The following is a 12,047-nucleotide window of genomic DNA, read 5'->3' on the forward strand; positions in this document are numbered from 1 at the left end:
GCTTGGCTTGATGTTCAGATGCTTCGAGAAGGTGTCGATTCTCATGCTGTTCTTAAAGACTTTATATCCTGGACTGTTGGCACATTACAAGACTGGTTTGCCTCCATTGGAGAATATCATAAAGCTCATTTTTGTCATTTAAACACTGTGCAAGCTTTCAATGCTATCTTTGCTAAATTCATTGGGGATGCCTCTCTGTACAGCAAGCAGTTACGCCAAGAGTACTTTGATATGCGTTGCTGCTTTTTGAAGAGAACAGATATTGAAAGACATTACCAGCGCAATGCTCAGCGCTACTATAATGATGTCAATCTCAGGCACACATACATTGCCTCTCTCCCGAAAGCATTACAACCTGAACTTCACAGAAGCATTGCTGCTACTAGAAGAGCAATGAATGCCATCACTATCGGAGAAATCCATCAGATGACTCTGACTTGCTTAGACAAGATGTGTGAACAGCAAAAGTTATTCAAGGATATCATTGACAACAGTTAAGCTTTGAAGAACGTTTATCAGAAGTCCCACCTTGCTATCAAATGCAAGGAGAAGAATTGTGAATGTAAGCCCAAGAAGAAGGGACACTACAAAAAATATTCTTCTCGATTCAAACCCCCTTTCAAACATAAAAAGGGAAAGAGAAGTGTTTAGAGAGCCATATAAGAAAACCCAGAATATTATTTCACAGAAAATTTAGGTCTGCTTACAATGAGATAGAATGTCTCCTTTTATAGGCATGGAGACTCTAGCTGTTACAAGCAACCTGTTAGAAACTGGCTACCGACACCCTAAAGTAATAAAGCAAAAGATATTAAAGCAAAGGACACACTTATTACATATTTGACCGACAAGCTTTAACTTTTATCATGGAGTTATTGACAGGTTGAGTGTATCATAATCAGAATCGTCCGAGTCATCAATTCCAAAAAAGTCCTTTGGCCATTGTCGGTGTACATGTGATGGTGGGCCAGCACTCTCAATAGCTGCTTATATTTCATTGTCCATTGGGTCCTGGGAATCTTGCCAGATGGGATGGGTCCAGTCTATTTCATCAGTGAGAGACCGGATGGGTCCAAGGGACGTACAATTCATGTGAGGAAGTGACAGAGGCTGGTAGCCATTGATTTCACAGAGATGTTCTGCCAGTTGCTTCCTTAGTGGTCCCATAGCGTCCTTTTTGGTGATGGACCCTTCATAGGTCCTCCATTCATATTCAGTGTTTTGGATCCAGAGAAGTCTATCGGGCCTTCTGGAGAAAGGCCTATGCATGATGAACATGGTTCTGATGTTAGGCTGAGTCCTGATGGGCCTGTCTTCAATCACATGTGTGTTTATGAGTCGTTTCAGACTGTACTGCCATGCGGAGATGGGCTTGAACCATTCTAGGAACCTAAACAGGAAAGTCCTGTTTGTTCTATTCAGAGTATGTTGGTACAGGGCCATGAGTGGGAATTCTATTCCCGTAGAGTACAGAGTAACCATGCACCAGAGGAGCCATAATTCTTCCAGGATGAGATCCTTGTCAGGATGGATGCTGAAACATGTGAGCAAAGGATTGTTAGGAATGAAGATGGATGAAGATGGGAGCAATCCCTTTAGGGTATTCCTCGCACTTAGATAATGGAACAGATGGTCTTTTGCGAACTGAGCTATCTTTGGGATAGGCTGGTTAGGTGAGCATCCTGGAGGGAAACTGTCTGAGGTAGGGACAAGGAAACCAAGAGTATGTGGAGAAGATGATGATGCCATGAGGATCAGAGGGAGTGCAGAGCAAGATCTTATGAGGTGAAGTTCCTTGGGTCTAGATAGTAGGTCAGGAACTAGGTTATACTTCCCTTTGATGTGTTGGACCGTAAATTTATACTTAGCGAACCAGTCCTTTAGCCTCAGTAGTTGTGGTTCAGGGAGAGACTTATTTTTAAAGTCTATAACTTTTGGGAAGGATGAGTTGTCCATGACCACAGTAAAATGGTGGCCAATGAGATGAAATTCGAACCTTTATCCTATTTTTGACAGCTAATATTTCTTTATAGACCGAATGGTAGTACTTCTGAGGCTCTGGGAATTCTCCACTAGCATGTTCGCAGATATGCTTTTCTCCTTGTATTTCTTCGATGAGGACTGCACCCCAGTGCGTGTCGCTAGCATCAGTCTGAAGGATTCGATGTCCTATGCTGAGAATCTTTAGAGGTGACGGACTCAAAGCCACTTCTTTTAATGCATTGACTGCATCTGTCTGTTCTTTCTTCCAAGGTGGTGCAGTCTTCCTAAGCATTTTTGACAATTGGCTAGTGTGGGTTGCCACATGGGGAATAAACTTCCTGATGTAGTTGATAATACCAAGGAACTGTTGTATTTGTTTTACTGATAAGTCCTTATCAGGGAACTTCAGTAGTTCTTCTGCAATGTGAGGTCCCGGTTGGTATTTCCCATCTTTGAATTTCATTCCAAGGAAGTCAATATCAGTCTGGGCCAAAGAGCTCTTCTTCTCTTACAACATAATCCCATAGGAATCTACTTAATGTTGGAAGGAGTTCCTTATGGGCCGTAACATCTTTAGAAAAGAGGAGGATGCCATCTATATAGATGAGAGCATTGTAGATTATGGGCTCGAATATTTTTATCATGGCCTTCTGAAAAACAGATGGGGTCGTTTTAAGGCCGAATGGGAGAACAGTCCACTGATATTGAGCCGTAAGGATGCAGAAAGCAGTTTTGGGCCTATCAGAGGGGTTAACACCCAATTGCCAAAATCCGGCTTTAAGATCGAATTTTGAAAAGACATGGGCCTCATGGAGTTAGGTGAACAGGGCTTCGGGTTTTGATAATGGGAACTTGTCATCTTGAAGGAAGTGGTTGAGAGGCTTGTAATCAATGATAAGTCTTTTCTTTCCCCTTAGTTGTTCAGACCTTTTTCCATGTAAAAGGCCTGGCAAGCCCACTAAGAAGATGTGGGTTCTATGAGACCTTGTTGGAGAAGTTGTTTGCATTCTTTCTGGGCTAGAGCCAAGTCTGTAGGATTCATCCTCGGGTGTGATGCTTTTTTCGGGTTTGTATCCTCATTGAGCTTGAACGGAAGGTTGACAAAGAACTCTGGGTTTTACCACAAAGGGTGGTGATGATGAAAATGAGCATGAGAATCAGCACAGCATCTTAGGAGGAGTTCTTTGTGTTCTTGGAACTCAGCTGAGGCATCAGCCAAAGAGTATAACCTTGGGAGAGAGGTGAATGGCTGAAAACTCCTTTTATATTTTAATCCTGTTGGTAGAATCTTCAAATGCTTCGCTTGCTAATATAAGTCAAAGCCTATCAGAAAATCCTTGTCAGGAAGATCTGACCTGATGACCCTGGTCCAGAGGATATAGGTGGGGAAGAACTGAATCCCAATGGGTTGTTTGGTGATGAGACTGATCTTGAAAATATTTTCATCTGCTGCTTTGAAATATTCTGTATGAGGGACCCAGTATTCCGAAGGTAAAATGGCTGGGTTCATCATCCTTTTGTGAGCCTCGGTATCAAGAAAACCAATAACACTGATGGGTCGTTCATATTTACTAGGAAGGATGTGAAGTGAAACTAGGGGGATTGGAATGGTGTCTGGGCTATGAGCTGGATGTGAGGATTGGATAAGTTGGGCCAGGTAAGAAGGGTAATGGGCCTCAGAATCTGACTCTGATTCTTCTGAGGACAGAGAATGGTCTTGGCCCGAATCAGTATCTGCTCCAAGGGCAAAAACAGTCTCTTCATCTGGTTCATCTTGTTCAGAGAACAAAGATTCAACATCATCATACTCCAGGGAGATGTGAGAAGCCTGCTGAATATGTTGCAAAAGCTTAACAACTTTGTTAGGGTTTTTGGGGCAATTCTTGTCATAGTGACCCCGATTGCCACAGATGTAGCATCGATCAGACTTTCTTGTACCCGTTCTTTTCTTTTCAAAAATACCTGACCGGCTTTTTTCCCTTTTTCTTTTTGAAAGGGGGTTTGAATCCAGAAGAATACTTTTTGTAGTGTCCCTTCTTCTTGGGCTTACATTCACAATTCTTCTCCTTGCATTTGATAGCAAAGTGGGACTTCTGATAAACGTTCTTCAAGGCTTTACTGTTGTCAATGATATCCTTGAATAACTTTTGCTGTTCACACATCTTGTCTAAGCAAGTCAGAGTCATCTGATGGATTTCTCCGATATTGATGGCATTCATTGCTCTTCTAGTAGCAGCAATGCTTTTGTGTAGTTCAGGTTGTAATGCTTCCGGGAGAGAGGCAATGTATGTGTGCCTGAGATTGACATCATTATAGCCATTCAGTAAATAATAGCGCTGAGCCATACGCTGGTAATGTCTTTCAATATCTGTTCTGTTCAAAGAGCAGCAATGCATATCAAAGTACTCTTGGCGTAACTGCTTGCTGTACAGAGAGGCATCCCCAAGGAATTCAGCAAAGATAGCATTGACAGCTTACACAGTGATTAAATGACAAAACTGAGCTTTATGATATTCTCCAATGGAGGCAAACCAGTCTTGTAATGTGCCAACAGTCCGAGGTATAAATTCTTTAAGAACAACATGAGAATCGACACCTTCTCAAAGCATCTGAACATCAAGCCAAGCTTTGAATTCTGCGAGATGATCTCTCCATTTTGATGAGGGAACATCGTCTAGTGTGAACCATGGGCCTGAGCTGGGCCTAGATTGCTGTTGGGCTCCTTGGAAATTAAAATCCAAGATTGGATAATCTTCAGGCATCTCCACATGTGGATCCTGGGCTTGAGGAGGTCTAGTAGCAGGGCCTGTAGTGCCGCTAGTAGAGTCCGTGGTTGGCGAAGGACCTGTTTGAGACGGAGTTAGTGGCATATCAGCCGTGAGTAGCGTTGTAATGTCCATTTGTCCATCCTCACTATCATCATCAGATGGATCATCCGAAGAGTTTTTTTCTGGTTCAGAAGGTAAAGATACCATATGCTGAGGAGGAGGATCAGGTTACATCTTGTCCTTGCCTTTATCAATCTTCCTTTTTGGAGGATGAGATTCTTCCGAAGAAGATGGGCTCTTTGGTTCATATCTGGTAGGTGTTGGGATTGGTCTAAACAAGGGAGATGGATTGTATGTTGTTGGAGGTGGTTCATAGGAATAATTGAAAGGACCGAAGGGCAAGTAAGTAGGTTCAGGAGTGGGAAGGAAAGGGTTATGAGACATTTGAGTGAAAAATGGGCTGTAAGAAATAGGAGCATCTGTTGGTTTGTGTACGTCTGCTTCAACTTGGGCTAGCTGTTTTCTTAGCCTTCTGATTTCCTGTTCCTTCTGGTTGAACTCTACGCCAAATCTCCGTTGTTGGATTAAGGATCTCAAATCCTTATCAAGCTATGCAATCTTCCCTTGTAAATCTATATACATGTTCTAAGTGAATGCAGTGAAAGAATCGACCTTTTGATCAATATGTTGAGTTCTAGTGAGGACTTGATCAATTTTAGAGTCAATCCATTATAATGTCTTGTTTTGGACAGTTGCATTTTTTGTTTGCCAATTCAGAACTTCTTCAGCTTGAGTAATCGGGGCTATTTGACCTTCACTATCAACTTTGGTTGAATGAATGAAAGGTCTGGTAGAGATCTTTGTCTGCTGGTCTAGTTGTTGAGCTAATGGAGGGAAATCTACTTCATAAGAGGCAGGAGAGAACATCATACAGGGCTGCACTAGAGGCAAGGCAGGGGGAAGAGAAGAAACTGGTTTAGGAGGAGTTTGTTTCCTTTCTTCTTTCTTAATGATTTTGAGGGCAAGCTCATAGATGGGAAGAGGTTTCTTTTGTCTAGTTTCTTCATGGATACCAATCCATGGGCTATTATCTGGATAATCTCTTCTGAGAACTTGCTGAGGTTTGCAAGAGGCCTTCTTGGTCTTCTTAGTAAGCTTCCTCCAGTTTTTATCAGACAAAAGATGGTCGTATTCATTTTCCCAGTAGTTATCACAATAGTCACAGTCTTCATCACACATTCTAGATCCTGGGAGATCCCAGGGGCAGTGGCCATCTATCTTTTGAGGACAGATATAGTGATTATTAGGGGTTACCGCTCCGATGGGAAAATCTTCTTATTCTTTTTCTAATGGCTGGACCATCATGGTTTAGAACACAGGTAAAGATCCTGTGGAATGCCGAGGTGGCTGAAAGGAGGTCTGTACTGTGCCATCAGGATTTCTTCTGAAAGAAAATTCTGTAATCTCGATCGGTTGAGAGATCGAATGAAGCCTTTCATAATTAGTTAACCAATCCTTTGGAATGAGCTGCTCGAGCTCACTTCTAGGCAATTGCCTAGGTATTTGGACTATTGTTGGGGTGGTCTCAGTGTCTGCCAAGACGAGCAAAGCATCATTCGATACGGATGGCTGAGATAGATCTACTGCATGGTCTTGCAGTCTATAGATGATCTGGTGGTGTAAAGTAGCCATCATAGATGATGTTACTTGAGCTGCATCAGTGAGTTGAACTTGGACCTTCAGGGCGGTGCTAAGATACGGATCTCTTAGTGAGAGATTGTAGTTAGGGAAGAACGTCAATACCACACTCACAGTATGTAAAGTAGTAAGACATGTTCCTATTACCGCATGCTCATACTATAAGAATCTTGTGTCAAGGAGAGACATTCTAGCTGTAACTGGAAGCCCACGCCTTCCATGTAGGCTGAGAATGAGCCTCACAGCTCCAAAGTGGAGATGAGAAAAGCCCTCCTGTCTCCATCTTGGAATTAACTGAGGTGAAATTTCTAAGGTCACATATTGTTCAGCTGATGAACTCTGAAGAGAGCACTGATCCATTCCGGAAGCTTGAACATATTTTTTGGATAAGGACCTTCTGGAAGAAATAAGATATCTGATAGATCTGATTAGAGATCCAGATCGTCTGTAAATGTTGTAAGGGCTAAGAAGGGGTAAGAGAGATTCTCCAACCTGAGCATCTTTAGGTAGAGTGGATATTTCTATGAGGTTATCGATTCGAGAAGACAGAGTTCTTCTTAAGGGTGAAGAGAATGAAAGAGATAAGGTGAGATTAACAATTTCAAAAGGAGAAGGGGACTGAAAAAGAGTTTCGGTAGCAGGATTGGGTGTTTGACAAGCCATGATAGGTACGTGGCGTTGTGCCTAAAGGTCGCTCTACCTTCTAGGAAGGATTCAAGCAGTTACTAGTTTCCAGCCGATATACCAATTAATGAAAGATAGAGACAGTAGTTTAGTGAAGTATCAAAGGTTGAAAGTTTTTCTCCCTACTCACCGATGAAGTATGTATAATACAAGCATAACCAGGCTCTGATACCAAGATAAGCCGGAAGCCCTTACCATACATATAATGTACTCATGCTATGCCTCTTCCTTCTCCAGAAGTACTCTTTGGCTGTGCCCTTTTGTACATTATAAGTATGGTAATGGGACCGTCGCACATAATATCATAACAAAGATATTTCTGATACACAGGATCCTCTAAAGAGGCAAGTATAGAGCATACGTATCTCTGATTATAAGAGTATGATACACGTTCAAAAGTTTTCGGAGAAAAAGAGAAGTGTTTAGAGAGCCATATAAGAAAACCCATAATATTATTTCACAGCTTTGGAAAGCTGCGAGGATCATTAACAGCATTATTATAAAATATTGGACTTTGGAACTGATGCCGTTGGGCCAACTAAAGAATGATAACAAAGAACCCTGAACGCCATAGAACAATGGTAGAATAATTAAATACTACTTTGTATAATTTTCCATGTCTATTTTGGTTCAATATACATTTGACAATTTGAGTTCTATGACTAATTAACTATTGCCAAAAGCTTCACCAGAAAAAATTATGCACCATTAACCAGAACTGCAGAATTACCTCACTGCAAGGTCAAGAGGAAGATGACATAGGATGCCAGGGAGGTTTGGCAACTCGCCTGTTTGGCCTTATTAAGTGAGAACAAACAACAATCCAAATGCTGAATCATCCCATTTTGTTTTATCTTTCATGAATGTCCGAAACGTTTTTAGAGGTACATCTCAGGCAGCTGAAAGAAACACTGGCACTTTGTTAATAATTGGCTGTTTCTAATAAACCTTATATGCCTGCACAGAACGAAGCTGGGACCATATATGATCCACAATCTTTTGTTGCAGATACTTTTTGGCAATAAAGAATTCCCAAAATTCCGACAATGTCAATCGCAATTGCACTATTCTTGTTGGATGGTTGAAGCGTGCAACTTCAGCTTCAAATCAGTATCAACCCTGGCTTGGTTGGAACCTTCTCCTTAAATGTATACATCACCATTAATTTCCACAATTACTGTTAAATTAAGTAATTGCGCTCTCCCTGCACAGGGCCAATCTTGTCATTTTAGTCACTGCTGCCATCATCAAAACACCACTTTAGAAAATCAAAGTGAAGAACTTAACCCCTAATTAACTGCACAATGAACTACCACCAGAACCAAGTTCAGCGCTTCCCACAAAACAGATGAGATCATCTTCCCATTTCTTCAAGCTTCCACAGTATTTGCCTAATGGTTGGCCTAAGAGAAGGAGAAGGAGAACAACAAGCCATGGCAAGCTGAAAGAATTTGAGCACACATTCCTCAGTAACAGGACTTTCATTATGACAGTGATTGCTGAGAAGTATGTCTGGATGGTATAAATCTGCGATTCTCCGATCAAGGACTGCATTTCTCATGAAAGTTGGCAGATGAAAATCATCATCAGGGGTTGGATTCTCATTGATTGGTTCCTTCCCTGAAAGTAGTTCGAGCAAGATTATCCCAAGGCTGTACATATCAGTCTGTTCACTTGCATCTTTCATTTTGATAAGCTCAGGAGCTTTGTATCCATCAGCTGCAGAAGCTTCAAGCATTTCCTGGCCAGCAGTAGGATTCAAAAGGAGATGTAGGCCAAAGTCCGATATGTATGGTTGGTAATTGCGATCCAACAGTATGTTTTTTGACTTGAGATTCCCATGAATTACAGGCTTCTGTAATCCTGTGTGAAGATGATCTAATCCTTTGGCTATACCAACAGATATCCTATAAATGATGGTCCATTTGTGAGACTCAGCATTTCCATCTGCCCATAAAGAACATTGTTGGACCATTCAAGATTTATTGCCACTTAAGAGTACTTCAAGTACAAGAATTTACCTGAAACAGCTAGAAACTTGGTGTCCAAGTTGGAACACAGTCACACAAAGCAACATTAAAAGCAAGGTTATTTCATGAAGGTTATGAAAGGTAAACCAACATTATCTTTTTTTGGGAGACGTGGAAAGGAAGGGAAAATGACAAAAGGTGGGTGCCGACAGATATAAAATAAGGAGTGGAGAAACCCAAAAAATTGACTAGTTGCCCAATAAGAGTTCTAAAATAATGCAGGCAAAACAAGATTTTGAGTCTAAATCCAGGTAAAGGGTCTCACTGAAACTCACACCCCAACCACTTAATCCCCAAGAAAGAATAGATAAAATAAATGAACATAATTGGAACTTCGGAGATTAAAAAGGAAAAAAAAAATCTACACTTGATCTGATTGACCAAGATCTATGCAAGTCTGAACATGCCAAGCCAAATTATGGACAACTCTATTAATAGATTATATACGCAATAAAATAGAAATTTGATGATGCAAAATCAGTTAGAAATGAAAAATCAGTAGAAAGATGAAATACGAAAACAAAGTGGCTATACATGTTCTAATTTATGAGTCCATTTATGTTGTAGGGGAACTAAACATCAGGAAATTGAAGAAAACACGGGAAAAAATCAGCCATTCCTTCCATCTCGGTTCTAAGACTCTGTCAAGATAAAGGTTTGTTACCCTGTTTCCATTATTGCTCATTCCTTCTTTTCTTTTCTTTATTTTTTTAGTTACTTGTGAAAAAAAAAATAGCAAAAACCAATTTAACGCAAATATCAATCAGCTGAAAGGAGAATTAGAAAGCAGAGGACTAACAGAAAAATTATGAATCTTATAGTTTCATTTTTCCGCTCAGGTGAAGTCAGCAAATACTTAACTATGTAGAAATGTCAGGAAAAAACTAACTCATTTTATGAAATTTATATGTAGACATTTTCTCAGCAACCAAACCAAAAAAAATAATAATAATAAACTAATCCACTTACCTCTGATGAACTGAGCCAAACTGCCACGTCTGAAAAACGGATGAACAAGAAGCTTTTCCCCACTTGGCCCTGCATAGAACCCCAAAAGAGGGACTAAATTAGGATGTCTAATGCTGCCCAGCAGCTGTATCACTTCCCCAAAATCTTTAGCCCTTGCGATGCAAACTGGCCTCAAGAACCTAAGCAGCCTCAAACAGTTGCTCCTGTACAACAAGGCCTTGTATAAGGTACCATAGTTGGATTTTCCTATCACCTCTCCTGGAGCATCAAGAATGTCACTGATTGTAAGGTCTTGCCCACCTTGGAATGTCAACAAGTCCTCCCTGTCTGTGTCATCCCTATGCTTGAGTTCAGGGCTTTCTACGTCATTTTGGCCATTTCCTGCCCTTCTTTTGAAGTAAAGAAAGACGACAAGTATGAGACTAATGAAAATGGTAGCCGAAGTTAGTCCAAGAAGGAGTTTTAGCAAATGGGTGTTATTCATTTCTAGTGACTTGTGATCCCTATTAGATTAGAGCAGTGAGAAAAGATAAGATATCAAGAAGAACTTTTAAAAGTGTAGGAGAGACAAAGAACAGAGAAGTAAGATCTAGGTACAGTGTGAGAGAGACGGTGAATATTGTTGGGTTTTTTTTTTTTCCAAATATTGTTGGGTTTAATGAAAGCCGAGTTTAGGATTTGCCTGCAAAAGTGTGAGGGGAGAAGACAAGAAGATGAAGATAGAAAACTTTCTGGGAGGGGTGTGGAAACCAAGATTTATGTGGTTTATTTGCAAGAAAAAGAATAAAAAAAAAAAAGGAAAATGGGCTTTGGATTATGAATATGATAGAGGAGGGTATTGTATAATTGTATATGGAGAATGAGGAGGGAAGAAACAGTGCAATTATGCAGGCTAAATCTTGTTGGCAAGGACAGATCTAGCCATGTGATGTTTTATTTTATTTTATATTATTTTCACTATTTTGCTTGGACTGCTGTTGTGAAAGTTCTGCTACACCATTAGAGGGTTTTCTTTTTTTTGACAATGATAGGCACCGTCTCTTTGATGCAGAATTTTTATTTTTTTTTAGACATTATTCTTTGGATTGTGAGCTACTATTCAAGCTCTGTAAAAATGGCAATGCATCCTCCCTTCAATATATTTTTAAATGTTCTTTTTAGCAATAATTCATAATTGTAAGACTTCCAATTAAATATTTAGGTGGAAGAGAATTGAATTTCTGAATCATCAACTCATTATAATTATTCCAATTCAACTAATAATAACAACGTTTTGATGCTTTTAAAAAATATATATATAAGATTTACCCAGAATAATTTATTTTTTAAGTAAAAGAAATCCAAGGTCGCTTTTGCCACGTCAAGATGATTCCCAGGATGATTTGTATACCACATGGCTGCCATTCACAAGGATGACCGTAATATGTAAAGACTTTTCAACTGGAGAACATAATCGTACAGATAATAACATTGACTCTAGACATTACGTAGGCTGATCTTCACCGGCCAGATGACGGTTTGGTGTTATCCTCCTGAAATAAAGAACAAACCAATCCGGTTTCTAGACGTGTTGAAATGAATATGCGCCGGTTACAGCTCTGGGACATCAGCCATGTGAGGACAGACTGAAACGCTGAAGAAGGTGGTTGAGACGGGACTGGAAGGAAAAAGGTAATGCAAATCAACGGCGGAGATTGATGGGGTGTAAGTTAGGTAAGGTAGACCCCACAGTACTCAAAGCTCATCTTCCGATCTTCTCACAGACTTCAACCAAATCGGATGCGCGGGGAGGGAGAGGGACCTTCTTCACCTCGCGAGAGATCATGGTCTTCTCAAAAGAGAAAGACAAACATACCCCACCGTGACCCCACAGAGACCTTTTTCTATTTTGCTTTAGGTAATTACATTTGAATTT

The 12,047-nt window shown here is 40.4% G+C and overlaps 1 protein-coding gene across 1 annotated transcript; it reads right to left on the minus strand.

The window, feature by feature from the left end:
* Nucleotides 1-7,720: 7,720 nt before the first annotated feature.
* Nucleotides 7,721-11,037, minus strand: LOC110669661 (putative kinase-like protein TMKL1). The gene is made up of 2 exons (XM_021831400.2): nt 10,133-11,037; nt 7,721-9,080 (listed from the first exon to the last, which is right to left on the minus strand). Exons 1-2 carry the CDS (start codon nt 10,614-10,616, stop codon nt 8,488-8,490), a joined length of 1,077 nt encoding a protein of 358 aa, XP_021687092.2. The 5' UTR covers nt 10,617-11,037; the 3' UTR covers nt 7,721-8,487.
* Nucleotides 11,038-12,047: the final 1,010 nt, after the last annotated feature.

Source organism: Hevea brasiliensis, chromosome 13 (assembly GCF_030052815.1).
Source record: "Hevea brasiliensis isolate MT/VB/25A 57/8 chromosome 13, ASM3005281v1, whole genome shotgun sequence".
Classification (NCBI taxonomy): Eukaryota; Viridiplantae; Streptophyta; class Magnoliopsida; order Malpighiales; family Euphorbiaceae; genus Hevea; species Hevea brasiliensis.